Source organism: Pimephales promelas, chromosome 20, assembly GCF_988280905.1.
Source record: "Pimephales promelas chromosome 20, fPimPro1.hap1.1, whole genome shotgun sequence".
NCBI classification, from domain to species: domain Eukaryota; kingdom Metazoa; phylum Chordata; class Actinopteri; order Cypriniformes; family Leuciscidae; genus Pimephales; species Pimephales promelas.
In genome coordinates this window covers 15,581,812-15,604,816 of record NC_142788.1, presented here as the reverse complement: position 1 = coordinate 15,604,816, position 23,005 = coordinate 15,581,812, and the positions used below count along the sequence as shown (strand labels likewise).

Here is a 23,005-nt window from a genome sequence, read left to right as displayed (position 1 = left end):
TTGAAAATATTAGTTTTTGTCAGGAGCTCCAGTGGCGCAATCGGTCAGCGCGCGGTACTTATAAGGCAGTACGCAGCAGAGCAATGCCGAGGTTGTGAGTTCGAGCCTCACCTGGAGCATGGTTTTAGAAAGCAAGACATGGTATGAAATTGAAAGATTTCAGTGTCTATCTTAAAAGATCATCCGAAGATCACATTGCGATCATCCATTAGAAGAATGATCAAGGAATAATGGAAAAATCCATTTGAAGTTCTTATGATGTTTATTACTTAAACTACGTAGTAGAGTACTAAAGGGCTAAATTTAAAGATTGTTTTCAAACTGAATCATAGGTTTACAGGTAGGGTTTTGAGTGATCAAGCTTGGTAGCCAAGTTTTAAAATGGATCAACTTGTTTCTGATTCCCCACATTGTTTTTGATAAACGTTTATCAGAAGCTCCACTGGTGCAATCGGTCATCGCGCGGTACTTATACGGCAGTACGCAGCAGAGGAATGCTGAGGTTGTGAGTTTGAGCCTCACCAGGAGCATGCTTTTAAAAAGCAAGAGATGCTATGGGATTGAAAGATTTCAATGTCTAACTTAAAAGATCGCTGAACATCACATTGCCATCATCTATTAGAAGAATTATCACGGAATAATGCAAAAGCCCATTTAATGTTCTATGAATGTCTTAAACTAGTAGAGTATTGAAGGGCTAACTTGAAAGATTGTTTTAAAACTGAATCATAAGTTTACAGGTAGGGGCTTGTGTTATCAAGCTGAGTAGCCAGGCTTTAAAATGGATCAATTTCTTTCTGATTGTGCTCCGTTCCCTGTGGGTTGCATATGCAACCAGGACGTTTTGTGGGTGGGACTTGACTGACTTCTGAATCCATTGGTAATTGTTTGGATGGTGAAACTGTACAGTAAATTGTAATTTGGCTGTTGGCTAACATTATCTAAAAGGGTTCATTTTGATTTGATGTTTACTTCAAGGGTTCTCATGGTCAAAATGAATGTACTGATGTCCCTCTTCGACTGTGATTTAATGCTAAATTTTTTGCTTCCAAAATTGAAAATGTCAGTGGGGCTATTTAAATGTCACTCTACATTTTTCAGTGACAGCCTACATTTGGGGTCTGCAAATAAAAATAAAAATGAAACAAGAGGGTCCACATGAGGGCCAGTGGTCTTTTAGTTGTCAGGTATTTGAGTCACAGAACTGTCATTATGGATTGAGACAGACTTCTTCAGTGATAACAAGTGTACAAACAAGACAGTAATGTTTAAATTATTGGATTACAATACATTACTACACAGTCCTGGTGTAGATTAAGACAAATTTATATTAATATAACACACAGTTCACTGCTTCAGTAGATGGGAATTGGTGCTCATATTTGCATAATACAATTGGTTGAAATAGAGAGGAAGAAAGTAATCAATTAATGAATTATAGGCAGGCATTAGGTCAGTGTTAGAGTCACATCACAGTTTCATGAATCATTTAATTATATCAGTAAACAAATGATGAGATCTGCTATAGAAATATAATTAATTGTTGTTATTTCAAATTAAAAAGGGTGTATTCCATTCTGAGTTAATGGAAAAAATTCCGGTGGGATATGAGATAAATCATTTTCTTTACATTGTTAAATTAAGAATCTGTGCCGGTCGTGTTGTTGAAGGGCTTTGACAGAACCATTGTGATGCAGGTGGGAAGCTAAGAGCAAATATTGATCCGAGCTGACAGATTGCTTCCTTGTGATACATTGTTGCATCCTATCACCCTTAAGGAGAGGAGTGCGAACTCACACACACAGGCTGAGACAATGAAATGGCCTGCTTACAGCTCTACATATGGCACACTCTATGAATAGATTACAAATGAAGGCCTGAATATCCTTACTTTTTTTTCAACAAATAGTCAGTAAAATAATTTTCTTAACCTAATGGAACACAGTTAAATATATATTCTTAATTATTTAAAAATAGTTAATAACTTTACAAATTAACTAAAGTATTTAGCAAAACGAATATTTTCCTCCTCTCTTTTTTCAAAAATTACATCGTTCATACACCCGCATAAATACGCCGTCGAGCGCCATCATAACTATGCCAAACCTATTGGCGGCAGTGTAGGGGTTAAGGATAAAGCCATGCAAGCCAATCAGAATCCTCAGAATCGACAAGAGAGAACCTAAAACGCCGTTTCTCCCAGTTCACACGACAACACATAACCGGCGTTTTCAGAAATCTCCGCTTTGGCCGGAGTTTTTTAGAAATAATCATTTTCTGTGATAAAAACGGGGTTGTTGTGTAAACGAGAGGGCAAAACGCAGAGAAATATCTGCGTTCTCCCATCGTGTAAACAGGGCCTTAATGCTGCAGGTGTTTCTAATAGGATCCAGCTGAGACCAACACACTATCTGCCACAGGCTGTGGAAGTGAGGGTGGAGCTTATACAGCTATTTTTACATGGATTTTGATTAGATTCCCAGATAGCAAACTGACATTGAATCAACGTGGAAACGACGTCTCTCATGACATTGAAACAACGTTGATTTGCTCATCGAATTAACGTTGAACCAACGTCAGACGCGGCATTCTTCAAAGCTAAATGAAATCGAAAATTGGTTTGCTTTCATAACGTTGAAACAACGCGTTGATTTCAAGTTGATTTTCCGTTAGTTTTGAAAGAATGACGCATCTGACGTTGGTTCAACGTTAATTCGATGAGCAAAACAATGTCAGATCAACGTTGTTTCGATGTCATATTTCCACGTTGATTCAATGTCAGTCTGCTATCTGGGTTGATATCTACAATTAGCCTGACGTCATCATACTCAGATTCTAGTCAGAATATGAGTCTGATACTGCTCCATCGGGCTTCTCACAATTGTGTTTTTTGAGTTTGTTTTATAAATAAATACTTTATTTGGAACCTTTTTCATCTTTCTCTTCATCATCTGGACCCACTGTCATCATGATTCTGCCCCAGTGTCCTTGATTTTCTTTAGTCTTGAGGCAGGATCATGACAGATCCGTGTATTGTGTGCAAGCACGTGTTGTCTCGTTACCTAATCCCGCCCCCTTGTTATCCTCGTTTTGTCATTATTGCTTTACATATGTCACCTATTATGTTATCATTAGTCTCCCTACTTAGGCCATGTACACACTAATATGTTTTCGTTTGAAAATGTATATTTTTCTCTCTGTTTTGGCCTTCCGTCCACACTGAGACGCTGTTTTAAGTTAACGAAAACGTATCTTTTGGAAAACGCTCTCCAAAGTGGATAAATTTGAAGACGCCGTTTTCGCGTTGTAGTGTGGACAGTGAAGCCGGAGGTGTTTGAAAACGATGATGCAAGTTTAGTCATGCGATCTATGTTGTACCAATAGATATTCATGTTTATCGGTATTGTGCCTGTTTTGTGTTATTCACTTTTACACTGTTGCTAAAATATGTTACTTTCTATGTTACTTAATATGTGCTATTCTTCATAGCACATTTGCTGTCCTGCGTCAAAACAGGAGAGCAGTTGCATTTTAGACCAAACAAATGGTGACCGAATGCGACCTGGATGCATCAGTAATGGTGAGATATATTTTGCTAAATAAAACTATCCTGTTAGAAGAATTGCGCGATAACTTTATTATTTTTTTATATTATTTGTCATGTTTTTTTGGTTTGTGTCAGTCACAGGATTCACTTTTCAATTACTAAATGGCATGCACATATAAACCCAAAAAATAAACATGTACCCATGTTTATTAAAAGAGTACTCTATATTGAGCCTTTGTCTCATAACTAATCTTAGTTGTCAGTAATAAAAAAGACAAGGGGAAACCTAGATCAAGGTGAGTAGTTTTATATCATCATCCTTCACCAACAGTTTCTAATGGAAAAGGTTGCCTATGCTCACTTAGTTTTCTTTAGCTTTCAAAAAGGAAATAAAAATCCTATGGGATTTTATACAGCAACACACTTCGGTTGTCATCTTCTGGTCATGAATTTGGTATTTATTCATTCATATCTTTCCCCTGTTTCTCTGTCTTTTTAACCTTTTTGGGGGTGCCAGCTGGGAGAGTTTGCTGCCTGCCAAAGCATCACAATCCCAAAGGAATTAGTGCTCAAGCAAAGCCAGGGTGCATTTTGATTTGACTAGTGTACCAGAAGTCTAGTGTGCGTGCTCACACACACATACACACACAAGCACACGCACATTCGGAAATGCACAAAAATGACATCTGACCTGACAAACTTTATTGAAATACATAAATTGCCACAAAAAGAAAAACCACAATGAAAAAGGTTGAATAAACCTTTCTATTGCTCAAGGCATGCTACTAATAATCAATGGGCTATATGCACGCATAAGTTCCGCATTTGACGCAAGGATACTCGGTTGTGGAGATTAAAGCAGAGGAAAACCGAGGAAAACGGGATTATGGCGTTTCTTCAAAATTTACTGTCCTCCCGTCCTTGAAACGAAACGTACATACGTTTAGATGTAATTTTATATATAGTTATGTTTTTTTTAATATAATTTTAAAAAGAAGCATAAACACAACGAGGGGTGTCTGTTTTATCTGTTTTTGTGACTAACGTTTCTTTAGTATAACCATGGAGTATAAAATTCAATATAAATTCTCGGTATTGCATTGGACTCTACGATCGGCGGAAGTTATCGAGCATCCTTAATCCTTCACCGGAAATACCGCCGTGCATAGAGCCCATTGCTCTTGGCAGGCTACTAATAAAGTGACTTTAATTCATAGCTTCACACTGAATAATATTTTTATTTATTTGTTTTACTGTAAATATAGGAGAAAATATAGGTAAAATCTCACAATCCACAAAATATATGTGTTACAAAAATATTATTATAGACTCTTTTATAGCTTTACTGAAAAAAAGGATAACACAATTATATTATAAATATTATTAAAATTCTAGTCATTATATAAATATTATATGTTATAATGAAAATAATGAAATACATTAAGTATCATAAAGATTTATATTTAACATTTATATTTAAAGCTGCAATCACCCACTTTTTTGGGTTAAATATTATTAAAATAAAAATAAAATAAATAACCAACCAGTGTTCAAAACTATCTGCTGGCCTTATCTCAATTCAAAGTGGTAAGCTTGTAATAATGTTTTTAATTCCAGTGGTACTGGTGGATTTCCACGGGAGATTCGAACATGTCTTTGCAGTCATTACATCACATCTGTACACACACATCAGTACACACACATCTGTACACATAAAGAAGGAGTCTCGGCTAGTATGAGCTAAATTGCGTGTGAGGATGCTGGAGGTGGAGATTTATAGCCTTTTCTCACAGCACTTGATATAATTACAGTTATCAATTTGATGGCGGATCCAGAAAGGTTAAAACGACAATGACCAGTGACATGTCATGTCATGTGGTGCTCACATTCTTAGTAAACACCTATCAAAACATAATTGGAGGAGAGAGTTAGTTACCGTTACTGAGATCTTTATGAAAACTTTATTGTTTTACAACCTATTTAATCTCCCCTAAGTGTACAGAGAAAGTGTTGGAATGCTTATGAGCAAGTTAGTATTGAATTATTCTGAGATTATAATTGCCTACCTTACATCCAGTGACCACATTAGTTGCCCATAAAAACTCATTAAAGCATTTCCAGATTTGCTTACTGCAAATCTCTCTGGCCACTTCTTTCGAGATGCTCATTTCCACTTTCCCTTTATGAAGCTGGAAGAGTCACAAGCTCATTGCCCTTACAGAATGTGTAATTAAGCATTATGTGCAAAAGTAAAGATATGATGATGGCTTTCTGTGTGGGCAAAGATTGGAAAATGCTGTGAGGTGTGAATTTTCTGCACAGGCCCCCGTTCCCGATAACAATATAGCTTTTAAGAGTTTGATCGTTCACAACTTTTTTTTACGTGCATTTACCAAAAATCAGAAGAATCAGAAGGTCAATTTGCTTTGTTAATCTGATTGCAATGGGCTCTATGCACGGCGGTATTTCCGGTGAAGCATTAGGGATGCTCGATAACTTCCGCCGATCATAGAGTCCAATGCAATACCGAGAATTTATATTGAATTTTATACTCCATGGTTATACTAAAGAAACGTTAGTCACAAAAACAGATAAAACAGACACCCCTCGTTGTGTTTATGCTACTTTTTAAAATTATATTAAATGTAACTATATATAAAATTACATCTAAACGTATGTATATTTCATTTCAAAGACTGGAGGACAGTAAATTTTGAAGACTCTGCCATAATCCCGTTTTCCTCGGTTTTCCTCCGCTTTAATCTACACAACCGGAAATGGACGAGCATCCTTACGTCAAATGCGGAACTTATGCGTGCATATAGCCCATTCCCAGTGATTCATTTTCTCAAATTCACAAGCTTCCAGGATCAATGCAGAAATGGAGATAGTGGTCACTTACAGACCGACTGAGTGACTGATTCTGAGTAACAAGGTTGACAGTACTGCCAATATTGCGGAGAGCGCATAAAAGAAGTGGAAGATGGAATTTAGTGACATTTATCTATCAAGCGGTGGTCTGCTTTTTACTCCCCAAAAGGTATAATGATGACATTAATGCTGCATTGCAGTGTAAGCGGTGTAGCGCCCTTGGGTTGAGAGGAAGAAAAAGGTTGTTGAAGAAGAGGAAGATGTGAAAGAAATTTTTACGAGCCAATATTTACAATATATGCCCAGTTTTCATGGAAGCTAGTCGTTAACATGTTCTCCCTGTTGTTTATTTTTTATTTTTTATTTTTATCAGCATTCAAAAATTGTAAAATTTCCCTTTAAAATATAACATATCCACTTCCTCTGAATTTAATTTGTAATGTTTTCTACAACAATCATGCAACAAATTTGATTGTACCAAATTAAGTCCACAAAAATCCTATAGTCCTATAAATAGTGTAGTCCTATAAATAAGTGCACTTAATTAGGCCTACTTGATTTTATTCGTTTTGAAATAATTTAATAATATCATTAATTTTAGTTAAATTAGTTCAATTTAGTTAGTTCAATTTATTGTTGAGAGGAAACCCCCTTAAGATGTGACATCTCGTTTCGAGTGGACCTCCATTTTTAAATAAAACATTTAAATTAAAGTAAATAGAATAATAATAAATGTATTACACTTATATTACACCAATATTACTGTATTAAGTTTAGATGCAGTTTTGCAGTTGTTATGTAGGTGAAAGCATGTGTCTGTCTCCTTATGATGCACTTTAGCACAATTACTCAAGAGTATCCATAAATCTGTGAAAAGTTTCTAGTACAACTTAAGTTACAATACTTGAAGAAACAGCCTGTATTTTTAAGATGATTCGCACAACCATTTCTACGATCTGCTTACAGTATGACTTTGGGGAACGCAGCCCTGGACATTACATAAATAAAGTGTCATAAATGTGTCTTTAGTAGTTATTAATGTACAGTTAAGAGCTAAGCTCTTTCAACTCAGTTTTCTTGTTTTTACTAATTATGTGTTGAATTAGTCGATGAATTGGTCTGTAAATCTGCCCATGTAAACTATGAATAATTACAAGGTCTCATGGTATGCAAAGAAAGAGTAAAGACAGACAAAAAGTTTGATGTGTCTTTAACCATGAGAAACGTTTTCCCTGGCTCACTTTGTGCCCTAGGTGACATAAACAAAGAAAAACATTCTGCTGCATTAATTGATCTTTTTAGGCATTTGACATTTTTGGATTATTGGGACCCAATAATCCAAAAATGTACCTTACCTTAGGACATTGACATGACCCCATATCTCTATACAGGGAACAATGTCTATAGAGAGATACATTTTAGTGTTAGTTTCTCACAAAAATGTACTCTTAAAAAAGGACCACTCAGCACAGATCTCAGCTGAATGAATGTCCTGGATACAGCTGAGCGCGCTTTCACCTCTCTGAACTTTCCAAACAGCGAGACTAGCCCACTGATGTTGGTGGATACAGGCAGAGTATGGGTTCTTCCATGTCCTCTCGCTCTTAGTATGAGATCGGGAAGAAATGAAAGGCTCATCTGAGTTGGTGGCTCTATGACAGGGGAAAAACACTCTCATCGCGAGCGATATCTCCCCCAACAAGCAGCCACAGCAGCTGCAACCTGCCTGCGGTGCGTTCCATAACACCAACCAACTCAGCATACACGGGGCGGGGTGGCTGAGAAGAGAAGGATATATCCTATTAAAACCACCCTCATCAGCCATCTCCTGTCAGCCATCAACCCTTTGTCAGCCGCCACATCGTCTGAGAGGATTACACCCCTCTCAAGGCGTTCAGCGGGCTTCATCTGGTAACCTGACATCCAGACACTGAACCGGCGAGAGCGGAGCGTTCACAAAGAAAAATGCTCACAATTTGTACAGGCAGTTCCCCCGCGTCAGTCTCATCATAGAACCGGCAGGAATCGAATCGATCGCTGCAAAAATAGAGAGATGAGCAGCGTGCCGTCCGTGGTCTGTGCAGCTTCAGGTTTATAATGGACACACGCTGCATTTGAGCTCCGTATATTTCTGCCGTAGTTTCGGGTTTCCACCTCTGATGCAGAGCAGCGTAAATCCACTTTCCTTAACTTTGTCTCATTCAGAGATCCAAACGGGGCTCTGAGTCTGTCAGAAGGTCTGAGATCTACTGTATCAGCACAGCAATCACATAATGCACACCAGACTAAGATTATTTTCTGAAATATAGTGACTTTATTCTTGTAATAGCCTTTTAAAACTTTATTTTTCTCAATATATGATGACTCCTCCAAATCTCAGAGAAGTTTATCTCTATATATATATATATATATATATATATATATATATGCACTGAATGGAAGGCCAGCTGGCCAGCACCTGGAGCTGTCCTGGATCTATTCGCCTGCAATAGCACAAAAATGATGTTTAGATAATAAAATAATGGACATCAACATAACTGTCTTTGATTAAATATATTCACTTTTGCAACCTGTTTCTTTATTGACTATTACAACTAATAGGTCTCCATCCTAGTTGTCCGTTCTATTCATTCTGTTTTATTTTGAAGACTTCTGCTAGCTGCATCTGTGTGACCTCTGTGCTTGCTGCATCTGTGTAACCTGTCAGACAGATTCAGTACTGGGCTTAAATGAAAGCCTAAAAGGTCCCCCTTCCAGTCATCAGAGTGCTTTGAGTATTGAAGTTGTTGAGTTTTATGTCCCTGGTGTTCTTTCATGCCACAGGGATAAAAAAAACATACAGTTGAAATTGTGAGTAAAATGTGTTTTATTTCTGGTTTAAAGTCAGTTTGTCAGACAGATTGAGTACTGAGTCTCCCTTCCAACAAAACCAAGCTCTAGAATGAGCCTAAACCAGATAAACTCCAGATTTCACAGAATTTATTTTTGGGGCTTAGTGACTTATTAAGATGAAAAAAAAAGTGATTTTGCTACCACCCCTGCACTGCTATCGTGATTTTTCTAATACTAGGGGTGTATACCTTAGTAAAAAACAATGATAGTATTTGTCCTCCCAATGAAACCCCACTGGCTCATGGACTATAAGAGTTTCTTATATTTTCCAGAGTCCAAGGGAGTGATCAATGCATTTGTGTCCTTACAGCTTTACTGTTGTAATTCTCTGTAAACATTGGAATAAGACTTTTGACTGGCACATTTGGCACCATTTCTCCCCAGTATTATACACAGCACAGCGGTCAACTACTGTTGTTATTATTGTGAATTAATTTTTTTTATAAATACACATTTTGATTTGATTTGTTTATTTTGATCATGGTTGTGAGGATTACATGGGAGTGGGATATCAGAAGTGATTGAACAGCCCAATTATGTTTGCTTCTCAGCGCTGCTCCATCCTTTAGGATCCAATCACCTCAACAATCACATCCATCACTGTAGACAACCTCTAGACTGGGCAGTGCCTGAAGACAGTCAGATAAGGTCAAATAGATTAGCCATCTGTTTGTGTGATTTAGGTAAGACACCAGTGAATTGCAAAGTGTTGGCATGTCTCATATTTTCTGTATCCTTAATGCCTCTGTAAATTGTTTTAAAAGGAATAGTATTTACCCAGAAATTTAACATGAATAATACACTGAGATTTATTACTTTCTTTAATGATGTGAGTAATACAAATTGACCCACAAGATAAACATAATTCAATTTTTATTCAATTATTTGCCAAACAAACTCATACAATTTTTCAGATTGAAAGAAATCCATTATTAAAAATCACAAGCTAAACAATTAAACTGTGATGCAGAAGAAAAGCTTTTTGGAAAATGTATTATTTAGAATTAGTCCCCCATTCAAATGACTGCATCAAATTGTGAATTTCTGTCTTAACACATCAACATCAGTACATTTATACTATTCAAACCCAGTATTAACTGCTAACATTTTTTTTCTTACAAAGAATATTACATATACCACAAACAGAGTTAACATCAAATGTGGAATTAGATCGTATTGATTCAGTTAGCTTTTGATTCAATGAATTGATTGATGACACTATGATCACGGAGGCACAGTCTAAAGGCATGTAATCTATAAAACTGTGAAATCTATTTATAGCGCCATGAAAATTAGTTATAGTGTTGCCCTATTTCAGGCTCACATAGAGAATGGTATTGATTTTGGAGGCAACAACAATAACATTACAATAAAAAAGTCATAGCACAAATATCTAGATCATTCAAACAAAATTATTTAGACATACTGGACCACATGGCTGTTATTTCCCAGGATACCCCAGAGAGCCATCAAGCAATCATTTTTACCTTTCTTACTGTGTTGGCCTTGTTTTCTCTACAGCCTCAGCAGGTGTCTCTCATACCGTTCACTTTCTCATTTCCTTTTTATATGTTGCTCACTCTGCCCTTACAGCCCTGGCCATCATACCCTCATGTTATGCACATTTTCTTCCATTCAGAATTCTTCAACATACCGGTCTACAACTCCGCTCAAGTGCTCAGCGTCCTCCCTGCTGTGAATATCCATCCCGTTCTCTAGAATTCACTCAGGGTGATTGATGTAGATGGATATCAAGACGGTACAAAAATGTGGTCCATATACAGTATATATATTTATATTCCATATGTGGTCCATATATATTCACATCAAGAATCCAGTCATCTCAGGAGCTTAACAAAAGCTTTATTTTACATGGAGTCTATTTACTCATGGGGGCAACTGTATTGAGATCACATGACCAGCTAAAGACCAATATCAATTTCATCTTGGAAAAAGTTCTATTATTGGATACTTTTATTTGTGAAAAAAATTACTAGACTGCAAATAGGCCAACACCTTCCTCATTTCCACCTTCATTTTTATTACAGTTTTCTTTTTTAAAATATTAAACATCATATTATGGAAAATCAGCTGCCTACACTGCACCATGAACTATAGCTTCCTCATCCTCGCTTTTAAGGCATAAGAAAAAAAGCAGTGCAGGCGATCCCATTTTCCTGTATTTCCCCATTTTCTCTAGCTTTCCTTTAGTTTTATCACATTCTATTATCCACATCGTCACAGACCCTCTATATTCCAGCCCGCTCATCTCTCTCTCTAAATGGTTCCCTGTAACTGATGGGTGTTGTAAAGCACAGCACAACACTGTCCACAAGTCCCTGGCCAAAGTTTCTCTTTCCTTCCTCCACGCATATTTTCACCTCTCACATTTCTGCAAAATTATATTAAGTTTCTTCTTGCACTTTTTGTGGAACTTTCAATAGGAAATGTTAAGTGAGTGGCACTAAAACCATGTTCTATTTTCTCAGATAGAGATGAAAAAATGAAAATACTGTAAAAATGAAATTTTACAGAAATGTTAGCGAGAGAATTCAATAGCTATTCAGTGGCATTTAAAGTTGGCATAAAAGTTGCTATAGTCTTTTTTTCCCCTATTGTGACATATAACCATGTAAAATAAAACAAGAATGTAGGGTGGGGCTTGGTTTTGTACAATTTGTCCAGTATAAGCATATGCTGAAGCACATGTGCCATTTAAGTTTGCTTTTACAAGTCATTAAGCTCTTTCATCATAACTTGTGTGTCACAAGACTCAATCCAAGTGATCCACATTACACATTGCATTCCACTTAAATTACAGAAACTTATTGTACCAGGTTGCTGTACCAGGTGAGAATTTTACCATGACAAAAAAGCTATACATCAGATGCAAAAGTAAAAATGTGTTGGTTTACAAATTATTTATAAGATTTTTTGAGATTATAACAGTATTGTGCAAGGAACTAGTCTTTATTTATTGACAATCTAACATTAATCTGTGTAAAAGGGAATGCAATTTGTTGGTGATTTACTGCCACAAGTGTTCATTTCAGCTGGAAACTTCAGTAAATTGTATAGGGTTTGGAGTTGTATAGCACATTTTTCCAATGAGCCTATGTTGCATATTCTATCATTGAAGACTCTCCTCTCTCTCTCTCTCTCTCTCTCTCTCTCTCTCTCTCTCTCTCTCTCTCTCTCTCTCTCTCTCTCTCTCTCTCTCTCTCTCTCTCTCTCTCTCTCTCTCTCTGCAAATTGCAAATCAAGGCAGTGTTTAAATGAAGCTACTTTAGAATGAGAGAATCAATCAAGCCTGTGATCCTGTAAGGCATTCTTCAGTTTTCACACAAGAGCGCAGCCTTCTTTGTATGTGGACTGTTGCCAAGGCTACGGAATGGTGACACTGTCTTAGTGTGGCACAATCAAGAGTCACTTCTTTAACAATGTAGCAGTCACCACTTTGAATGTCCCTGTTTTGCGCCAGTGAATGAAATAAAATTCAAAATGGGATATGTCCTTGTGTTCACAGTTATTCCAGCGTTGGTAAATTACATCAGCTGGATATAAAGATTGTGTACACAACAGCAACTGTCTGCAGTCTGTTCCCGTCATATACGACATTGTTATATTTAATATTTAGATTGAGAAACAATGTACATCCGGATATACATTTGATATAATATGTTTGTATTTACACTGTTTCAGCTCATTGTTCATTGTTTTTGGTGTGTATTTTTTGCTACATACCCTCTTATAAACACGATAAGTGTCTCCGGTGCCAGTTCTGCAATGCACAAAAGCTCCGTATGGCGATTCAGTAGCACGAATATAGCAAATTATTGTAATAATAACTCAATATGAAAACATGCTTCGCTTCAGTGGTCTCTTTTTGGCTGAGAGAATAGAATCTCGACAGTGTTTAGTAAATGGTTTCTTTGATGACATTGGTGGAGAAGGTCTGGTTGCTGCAGATGCTGATAGAGTGTCTGGTGAGAATGCGCTTCTGCTTATTATGGCGGCAGGGCAGGATTAGGTAGTGAAGCGTGGAAAAAAAAATTTGGCGGTAGTTTGCCGAGACGAGGTTGTAGAGAATGGGGTTGATGGCCGAGCTGACGTAGAAGAGCACATTGGTGACCATGTAGAAGTAGTGGTAGAAATCGAAGAGAGCACTGTGGAAGAGAAAACATAAGTATATACTGAGAGAGATTTTGGTGCACCATTGTCATGCATATAGATATTTGCACTCTTTTTGACGCCTGAAAGCTCCAGTCAACATTTATAGCAAGTACGTATAAAGAAAGTTGCCAGTATGAAGGTGAGCAAATGTTCATTACATATGCCTTATATATCTTGGTTTTCTAGTATGTAGTCAGATTATGATAAATATAGGATCACATTTTTTGATGGTGATGATGATCTTCATTCAACCAATCTTTTTTGACCTTTAAATAAAGTAACACAGGCACACATGCTATATTGTGTATAATTTAAGTAATTTAAAATGATTTTAGATTCAGTTTGCTGCTCAACTTTCATAAAGAAATCAAAGTATTAAGCTTTGATTAAACCGGAAGCACTTTTTGCTAGTAAATATGACTCATGCTTAATTCAATGTGTGTATGAATGAGCATGTTTATAACATAAATATGTAACATAAATGTTTATGTATGCTGGCTGATTTTGGTGCACTATATTCAATGACTTGTTGTTCTGAAAGAGAGAGCAATTTTTCCCTAGTGTGTGGGAGAGAAAAAGAGGGATGGTTTTGCATAGTGATTTGTGTGTATGTGGGTAATATTAATGTCAAATGCTTCGAATGGAGGCTGTGTTTGACCCACCCTGGTGCCATCTCATGAATAATAGTATTCCTTGGATTCATGTCTCGTCATCGCATAAAAAAAAAGGAAATTAGATTTTGACTACACAGGGCAAACGTCATATTCATATTCATAATCCATTCTCCATTATCCCTGTGATATTTGACCACATCAGGATTATGGTGTGTATAGCAAATACACAGAAGACAAAACCAGTATGAATCTCTATCAGCTCAGCAAGAATATTGATATTCAATGAAACAATCTTTGCATACTTTGGCATACTATTCCTTCAAAAAAAACCTGCACTTTTGGAAATTGTGCCAAGCCAGCCAATCAGATTGAAGCTTGCTGTTTACAAAAAGCTCTTACAATTTTTGTGTGCAATATACATCATGCATTTAATAAACTGTCTATCGCCATTCCATTTGAGCCTGTAACAGTGCCTTATGCACACTGGTAGCATACCAAAACTTTGAATGCCTTAACATCTCCCCATTCATATGCTGACAAAAAGTACAACCTATATTTCTGAAACCTGCAGAGGACAGAAAAAAATAGACCAAACACTCATCTACTTTGGAGGGAAATGGCTTAACCATCAGCAAAAAATACTTGAGAGTGATGTCCCACTGCCCCGTAGCACTCCAAATATACATTTTGCACTTTTATTTTACCATGGCCTCCTAATCATCCTCATATACTGATTGGCTTCATCACTGTCTCCTCTCCACCAGTAAGCTTTTGTGTGGTGGGCGTTCTGGCGCAATATGGCTGCCGTCGCATCATCCAGGAGGATGCTGCACATTGGTGGTGGTTGAGGAGATTCCCCTTCCATGTAAAGTGCTTTGAGTATCGAGAAAAGCACTATATAAATGTAATGAATTATCATTATTATTATATTATACATATGTATTCTTTTAGCTTGAATAGCTTTAAAGTATGAATAATGAGTATAATAATTTGCAATGCATTTTTAAAGAAGCTGTGAGTCATCTGGGTAAAGCTTTTAATGTTCTCCCTTAGGCAACATTGATGATGAGCCCAGCATCATCGAAAGCTAAACAGAACTGAGAAGAATCATTAATCTGACAGACTTTTCTTTTCATTATTTTAAAGAATGATGAATGAATTCAGTGGCTATGTAGGCTTTTGTGGAAATTCTACAGCATAACATGATTCTGCAGCGGTTTAGTCAATCATATTGAAATGTACACAAGCAAGAATCACTTGTCATGAGTCTCCTCTCAGATTAAATGAAAATACATTTAATCAAATAAGTAAAATGTCAGGCTGATATTACGAGTATTAATCAATATTGTCCATATTTGTGTTTTTGTAAAATCCTGCTTCATCAAAACTTTAATGCTGGCTTTCCATAACATTTTCCTTTTATATGTCCACTCCTCATCTTCTGATTCTTTCTGCTTTACTAAAACATCAAACGTACTACAACATCAAGTACTGCCTCAGCTCACTGGCACATATTAAAGGACTCCTTTAAGAAAAAAAGTAACCCTCAACCTCAGATAAAAAGTACAGCTGCATCTCATACCTATTATCAGCACACCAAACCACTCAGAACACAATATAAACTACATAGCAACACAGTAAAAACCACCCTAAATACCCTGGCAACTGCATAAAAACACACAAATACCCCCCAGAACAGCATTGCAACACAGTAAATCTACCAAGGACACCATAGCAATCTCATAGAAAGGCACAACTGCACATGCTTAAAACTACCCTGAACACTCTAGCAACACACAAAACATCTTAGAACATCAAAGCAACCACATAACAACACGCCTAAAAACATCAACAGACAACGAGCTCTCAGAAGACCATCACAATACGTATACGTAGGCCCATCTTGAAATGATTAACATGACGCTGTTCATCACTCACATAATAAATCAATGAATTTTCATAGAGAATGTCACAGGATTGAGAAACCTTTGACTGTAAACACCATGGGCAATACATTTCAGATAAAATATGATAACCTTAGAAGTGAGAATGAGCTGGTGTTTTTTACCGTTTTTGACAATTGCTAAAACACAGTTCCTAACACTTTCACCCATTTTCTCACAACATTAAACACAATAACCAAACCCCCAAACTACATTCAGAAAACCCCTGACTCTTCAGGCAAAATCGAACAATCGGCTCAAAACCTTTTTGTCTTTTTACCTTTTTATCTTGTTTAGTTGTTTCCGACTCTTTGGCCATCTCTCATCATACACGAGAGACTGTCCATGAATTTTCTTTCCAATGTTTTCTTCTGGGGTAGGTTGCCAGGTCTTTCCCCAACCCATTACATGACTTGGAACTCACACACATTTACACCTATGGCCAATGGCATGTCCAATACACCTAACCTGCATGTCTGACTGTGTGGGGGAACACTTTGGACATGAACTGTGTTTTAGCAATTGACATGCAAACTCCACACAGAAAGGAGTCCTGGCTCAGCTGGGGGTTGATCTGGCGTCAGTGCCACCAAAACCATTTTACTTGTACTCAAAATCAAACAATGCTTTGCTTTCAGATCATTCACACAGCCAATATATAAACACTACAGATCATACAGACTCATTAGACACTATGGAAAGACTAATGGAAAATCTGGCTAATGGGACTAATGGAAAATCTGGTGTGCCAGATCCTGCCTTGACAACACTCCACACCTTACTTTTTCCTCATCCTCATTCTCCTCATCCATCCCCTCTAACACATACTCTTCCTCCTCTCCCTCTCAGATTTTTTCCATCCATTGATGGCATCAACATTCAGTGCACTCTCTGAGCTGACTTAGATTTTGTAGTTCACATCATTAGAAACAACAACCACAAAGCAACTGCATAGAAACACACTGTAGTTTTTATAGGCAAGTACCATTCATATTTCTAAATCTAGTTGTCCTTACTGTCAAAACCAATGCATTTTTGAGCACGGGTTCAAACGTCATGCTTTTCTGGATATTGGAATTCCACTGAGGTGAACTGTGCATCGAATCATAAAAATGTCCCATCACTCATCAGCATATGGTTTGGGAAGTTCACGCAAGCTATGCGTGATAACCACAACATAAATCTGTACACATATACACGCTCACATGTTCAGATTAGTTTGCTCCGTGTATGTGGTGCTCTGTATGAATTATAAGCTGAGTGTAAGAGCATGTGTCACAGATTTATCGATTCACCCCTTGAATCATAGAAGAACTCTCCCAGAAATCTCTACCACCACCAGATGCATCATGATTTATGAGCACTGCTGTTGGTGGGTGCTGCCCAGAACAAAGCATTGATTTGTGGAGCTATAATGTGTGGTGAGCTGGCTACAGGCTATAACTTTTCATCTTTTGTGGCTTTGCATGTTATTTATAAGCTAATTTGTATGTTATTATTGTAATAAGAAGCTCATGGACTTCAGCAACTCTGTCTCTAAAAACAGAGGAATATCAGTCGTGAATTGCTGTTACACTTCTTGTGCATCTACTCTTAGTGTGTGTGCATTGTCCAATAAGAGTTGAGAGAATGTTTTACATTTGAAGTTTCATTTGATTTTTATTGTAATTTGTTACTCACGGTGTCCATTCAGTGGTATAGCAGTACATTAGTCTTCGAGCATGGTATGGCAACCAGCACACCACAAAAGCAATGACCACCGCACCTGTGGAGAATAAAATAAAAGAGAAATAGTAGGTAAAACATTCATAAGCAGTACTTTCACCTTTGTGCAGTTATATATGTAAGTCAACAGGTTTCAAGAGCACTGCTGGTGGCTTCGGCATGTAATAGTCGCATTTGGTAGAAACAGAATTTGTTTCCTGACAGAAATGATTTTGAACTCTCACTCTTTTCGTTTACCGATCCCATTTCAATCTATCAACCCCTTCAGGTCTGATCCGAGTCAAGCAGGGGGTGATTCACTCATCTCTGTTGTATCTTTGTATGAGGCTCTTGATTAGAGGCACAAGGTTATTGATCTCTTATATAGTGTGAGGCAGTGACAGCAAAATGTGCTTCCTCCCTCGGTATCAACTTCAAGTCCATTTCAAGGCTTTTAGATTTTTTTTCTTTTTTTTAAGTTGGCTTCAACATTATGGGACTTATTCATGAAATGCAAGCACAATGCATTTCTGTATAAATATAACCATTTATAAGGAAGTGGTCACACAGTTAAATGTGACAATATACATATGGATGGCTTCATGAACTGTTTACAAAGCAATTTGTTTAGCTTGTTTTTTTTATATAAATAAAACGTAATGGCATTCTGGACATTGAGATGCATGTGAATGTTAGATTCATAAACAGATTTCATTTTTTCAAACTGCTTACACACAATTTGTGAAACTATTGCTTAATTTATTGAAAACATACACATAACATGCAAAACATCAGACATATCTTGCAAAAGCAAACATCATTCAAAACTATTTTAACTCTTGTGTTCTCTTGTGTAACTCTTGGGGGTGGACATGGGGGTGAGTAAATTATCAGCAAAAGTTTTTTTAAAAGTGAACTTCTTCTTTAACTTTGGCTGTGTTAGTTGGCCCTATGGTACAATTAAACATTTTTGCGGTGTTGTGGAAGCTTGAAACTATAATTGTTAGTAAAAAATTGGGGGATACATTTTTACCTATCCACTGACATAAACCTCCTGACAAAACCAATTCACCAAAACAATGAACTGTTTAGGGCAAACTTGTAGCATGTTTCTGACTTAACAGTTCAAATGATCACATTCACGTTACGGAAAATATTAAGCTATTAGCATCAGCACCATTACTTTTACTTCCCAAAACTGGAATTTTGTCTGGAATTTCAATATAATTCCTGTAAAAATTCTATTACATTATGGTGTGCAGCAAAATAGAAAATAATTTATTACAGTATTTACAAGAATATCAGCTTTGTAGGTGATTTCAAATCAGTTTAAAGAAAATCCGTTCAGCTCCACATATTGTTTATCTATCCGTGCCAAAACAGAGAAGTGCTAAAAACACAGCCATTATTTTTTTTCTGGATCATACTAGTCACCCATTTGTCACCCAGATGGTGGTTTAAATGGATGTGTGTGTGTCCGAAGGAGAGAGATTTATGGAGGGATTCCTCTTCCCTTTAAAATGTCAGCAGAAATGCTCTGCTTTTGTGAATTATATCAACATCAGACCTTCTGTTTTGATCTTTTTTTTTTTGAACGATTAAATCTTGCCCATGGTTTTTCTAGTTAGCCAAATCGAATTTGTTTTTCCTTTTTTGAGACTAAAGTAATTAAAAGATAAAGCCCCAGAGAGGGAGGCTGGAGACAGATAAATGTTGCATGGTCTCAGCTTGATTCTTTTAAAAATCTGTCTCAGTTATCGGGGGTTTCCACCATCAGCAATCACTGGTGTAAGTGTTGCCCTTTCTTTTGATCATTTTATTCAGTTACATGGAAATATTGAACAGTAAAATAATTACAAGAGCAACAATTGCTTATCAGAGGTCTCTGCCCCAGTACATTATAAACTTTTTCCTTTGATAATGTAATATTATTGTAAATCCTCCTCTGCTCATTTCAGCCCACAGCAGTGCAATGCCGACTGATTTAAGCATTTTGTCTGTAACACTTGGACTGCAATTTATTCAAATCCCTCACCGACACTCTAAATGATCTTGTTTTCTTTGATTAATTTAATTTTCTTCTCATTCCACCTGTCTATCTCCTTATCTTATCACTAAAGGGGCAGTGAATGAGTAAGTCACCCTATATCTGCAACGTTAATGTGTCAGGACAATGTTGGTGCAGAGAAATGGATGAAATTTGTGAATTTCAATATATTATTTTCTGATTAGCTTTTTAGGGTATTTGGGTACACACATGATATATGATGTTTGTTTTTCAATAGTCAGTCAGTCTTTATTCTCAAAGCCCGGCTGATCCCATTCCTCACAATAGCTTTGGATGTATAAAGAAACATAAATACAGATCAGCGACAGATCTCACAAGAGGATTAGGCTTCTACACAGCAGCAAAAACATGGACTGTACTGCATACAAACACATTGGTTGCCAACATAATAATGGTGCATTTTTAGTGTGTCTCAGGAGCCAAGTGAAGAAAAAAATAAGCTTTTCTATCTCATGTCTTTGTACCAGTATGTGTTGTTTTCATTTGAAATCAGTAGATGCATAAATAAATTTACAAATGCCAAAAATCTTACCGGGTGCCATGCTTTGCTAAGACCTAATTAGTTCTATTATTTTAGGTTGTGAATATGGTAATTAGGCAGTGCTATTGAGTATTTTGTCCATTAAAATGTGCCCCCAACCCACTTTAATTCTTTGGTGGGGTCAGTCTCATTTAGCAAATTTAAGACTCATTAACAAACTTGAATTATTCATGCAGCTTGTGTATAGCATATTTGTAAGAGAAACAGCAAATTATACAAAATGGTGCATTATCTTATGCGAAGCAATTATTAGCATTTGAAAAGGACCAGAGATGGTTCCTCTTCTCAGTCAGAGGAACACTTCCTGTCACAGTTCTTGCGCAGGGTCAAGATGAGCACCTAATCACATTGCAAGCCAATGAGAATAGATTTTCTGTATTTCACTCTCTCTTACAAAAGTGAATCCATCTACTCTCTGTCTGTCTTTGTTATGAGTTTAGTTTATGTTTTTGTCTTGTTTCATGCGTTACAGCTATCCGTCATGTTATTAGTGTTCCCATGTGTTTCCCATTAGCCACCCCCTCTTGTTTTCTTCTTTAGCTTGTCTACCCTTGTATTTAAGTCGGAGTGTGTCATGCAGTCTTTGTTGAGTTCTTAATGTTATGAGGCTGGTTGTTCAGTTCCTAAGTCCTGTTTCCTGTTCCTGAGTTTTTGTGTGTGTATCTGAATTTGTGTATTACGTAAACAATACTGCAAATGGATCCTACTGCCTTGTCTGCTTCACCCAGCCGTGACAGTCTTAGTTGTTGTTTTATTCCGTCTCTCCTAAATGCTGTCCTACAGTCAGATCCCATCCTTCGGGACATTTGTATTTTTTAAATACAGAGTCACTGAGATGATACGGCAAGAGATATGACCTCAGCAGTGAAATTCCCCTTAAAAAGTTTTGGAAAAAATGCTATGGTATCTTAACAACATTAAACATAACTTGACATGTCCCAATGCATCCTGAAGTGCCAGCTTCATCAGCCCTGTGAAGGCCTAATGGACATGACAGCCATCGGCACTGATCCTCAACAACTCGTCTCCATACTGGCGTGATTACTTCAACTTCCAACCTGATGGAAATGGATAATGATCCGATCAAATCTGACTTGTAATGCTGCCCTAATCATACACTGTCCCTTTGTTGGCCAGAGGAGAACTGGCCCTCCAACTGAGTCAGGTTTCTCCCAAGGTTTTTTTCTCCATTGTGATGGAGTTTTGGTTTCTTGCCACCTTTGCATTGGCTTTTGGTTTGCTTAGTTGGGGACATTTAATATTCAACAATATTATTGATCTGCCTTATTGCCTTTGGACTTTTCTTCTAGAAACAAACTTTGTTGTATTATGTTCATGTTATCACTGTGAAGCTGCTTTGAGACAATCTGTATTGTAAAAAGGGCAATATAAATAAAGGTAACTTGACTTGACTTGACAACTGGGTTAACTAACTTAAGAGCAGCACAGGGTCCTTTAAACCGGCACCTAAAATAAAAATAGAAGAACTCTGCCACTGTGAAAGGAAATCTGCTTTTAACATACTGACGTGGTTGGAAATTAAATACATTTATATCCAAACTGCAGGTAACTGCAGTATTTAAGACTTTGTGTGGAAGTGGAACAACTTATTCATATTGTTGTTACAAAATAGTTACATAATTCCTGTTACACGTTTACATACTGAAGTGAGAAAGTGTTGTTACCAATGTCCTGTTAGACATTTGAACTTACATATACCACTCCGAGGGTTGTTACATATGTGTATTTACACAAATAAATTGCTGTAGTACCAATGTGTACTTACACTGTTAAATATGTACACTATAGTAACCATGTAAGTTCACAGGTATTAGGGCCACTTAATATAAAGTGGGACCTTTATTTCAGTTAGGTTCAAAGACAACATTTATATATTTTTTTATCTAATATTTAATTTAATTTTTATTTCAATTAAAAAAATAACACAGATTTTCACAAGATTTTGCTTCAGTTAACAATGACAACACTAATGAGATGTGTATGTTCTGTGGTTGTATGGTCCTAAACCAGCCTACAAATCAGAACGTCACCATAACTTGATCTGAAGAACTTGACTTCTCAAGACGTCTCACTAAGTGCCTGCTTTGGATCCAGTTGAAGAATGAAAGTGAGTAATTCAGTGTCTGAATTTTAACAGCACTCGTACAAATTCAAATTCAGTTGCCGTAGAAGCGAGTTGATAGCCTGGCTGCGCCCTCCTACGCACTTCCGCTCAATTTCATTTTACTTCAGTACTACGTCTGGGACCGCTCCATATCCTTAGGTTTCCAGAAATCATTTTTTTGTAGGACCAATCAGCGAATAGAGGGAGTGGCTGAGAACGATGACGTTGATGTAGTGCGTCAGTTTGAGTGCAGTAATGGCAGCGGAGAAAGACGTGAGAAAAGCCAGTCGGTCCGTTGTTGGTAAAGAAACTGCCGAATATACAGAATTTAAAGCCGGATTGTTATCATCTCACCTCTTGTTGCACAACGGAGGACCAAGTGAAGGAGGCAGAAAGGTTGGAATTTTGTGCTGGGCAGCTCGTGCACAATGACCGTGACATTTTGGACTTTAGCCTGGTGTTCGTGGTGTTCAGAAGCCCCGAGTCCTGGCTGCTAAACTATTGTTGGAGATCCGCTCAGGAGTCAT

At 37.1% G+C, this 23,005-nt stretch overlaps 1 protein-coding gene and 1 non-coding gene across 2 annotated transcripts in view; one reads left to right on the top strand and one right to left on the bottom strand.

The window, feature by feature from the left end:
- Window positions 1-25: 25 nt before the first annotated feature.
- trnai-uau (transfer RNA isoleucine (anticodon UAU)) lies at window positions 26-119 on the top strand. The gene is made up of 2 exons: window positions 26-63; window positions 84-119. It is a non-coding gene; the product is annotated as a tRNA-Ile (tRNA).
- A 10,047-nt stretch (window positions 120-10,166) lies between these two features.
- The window catches only part of ntsr1 (neurotensin receptor 1 (high affinity)), a 31,158-nt gene continuing 18,319 nt past the window's right edge, over window positions 10,167-23,005 (bottom strand). The window contains exons 3-4 of the mRNA XM_039651972.2: window positions 17,721-17,805; window positions 10,167-13,476 (exon numbers count right to left, since the gene is read on the bottom strand). Of these exons, the coding sequence (XP_039507906.1) occupies window positions 13,227-13,476; window positions 17,721-17,805 (335 nt within the window). The 3' untranslated portion in view covers window positions 10,167-13,226. The remainder of the gene's footprint in view (window positions 13,477-17,720; window positions 17,806-23,005) is intronic.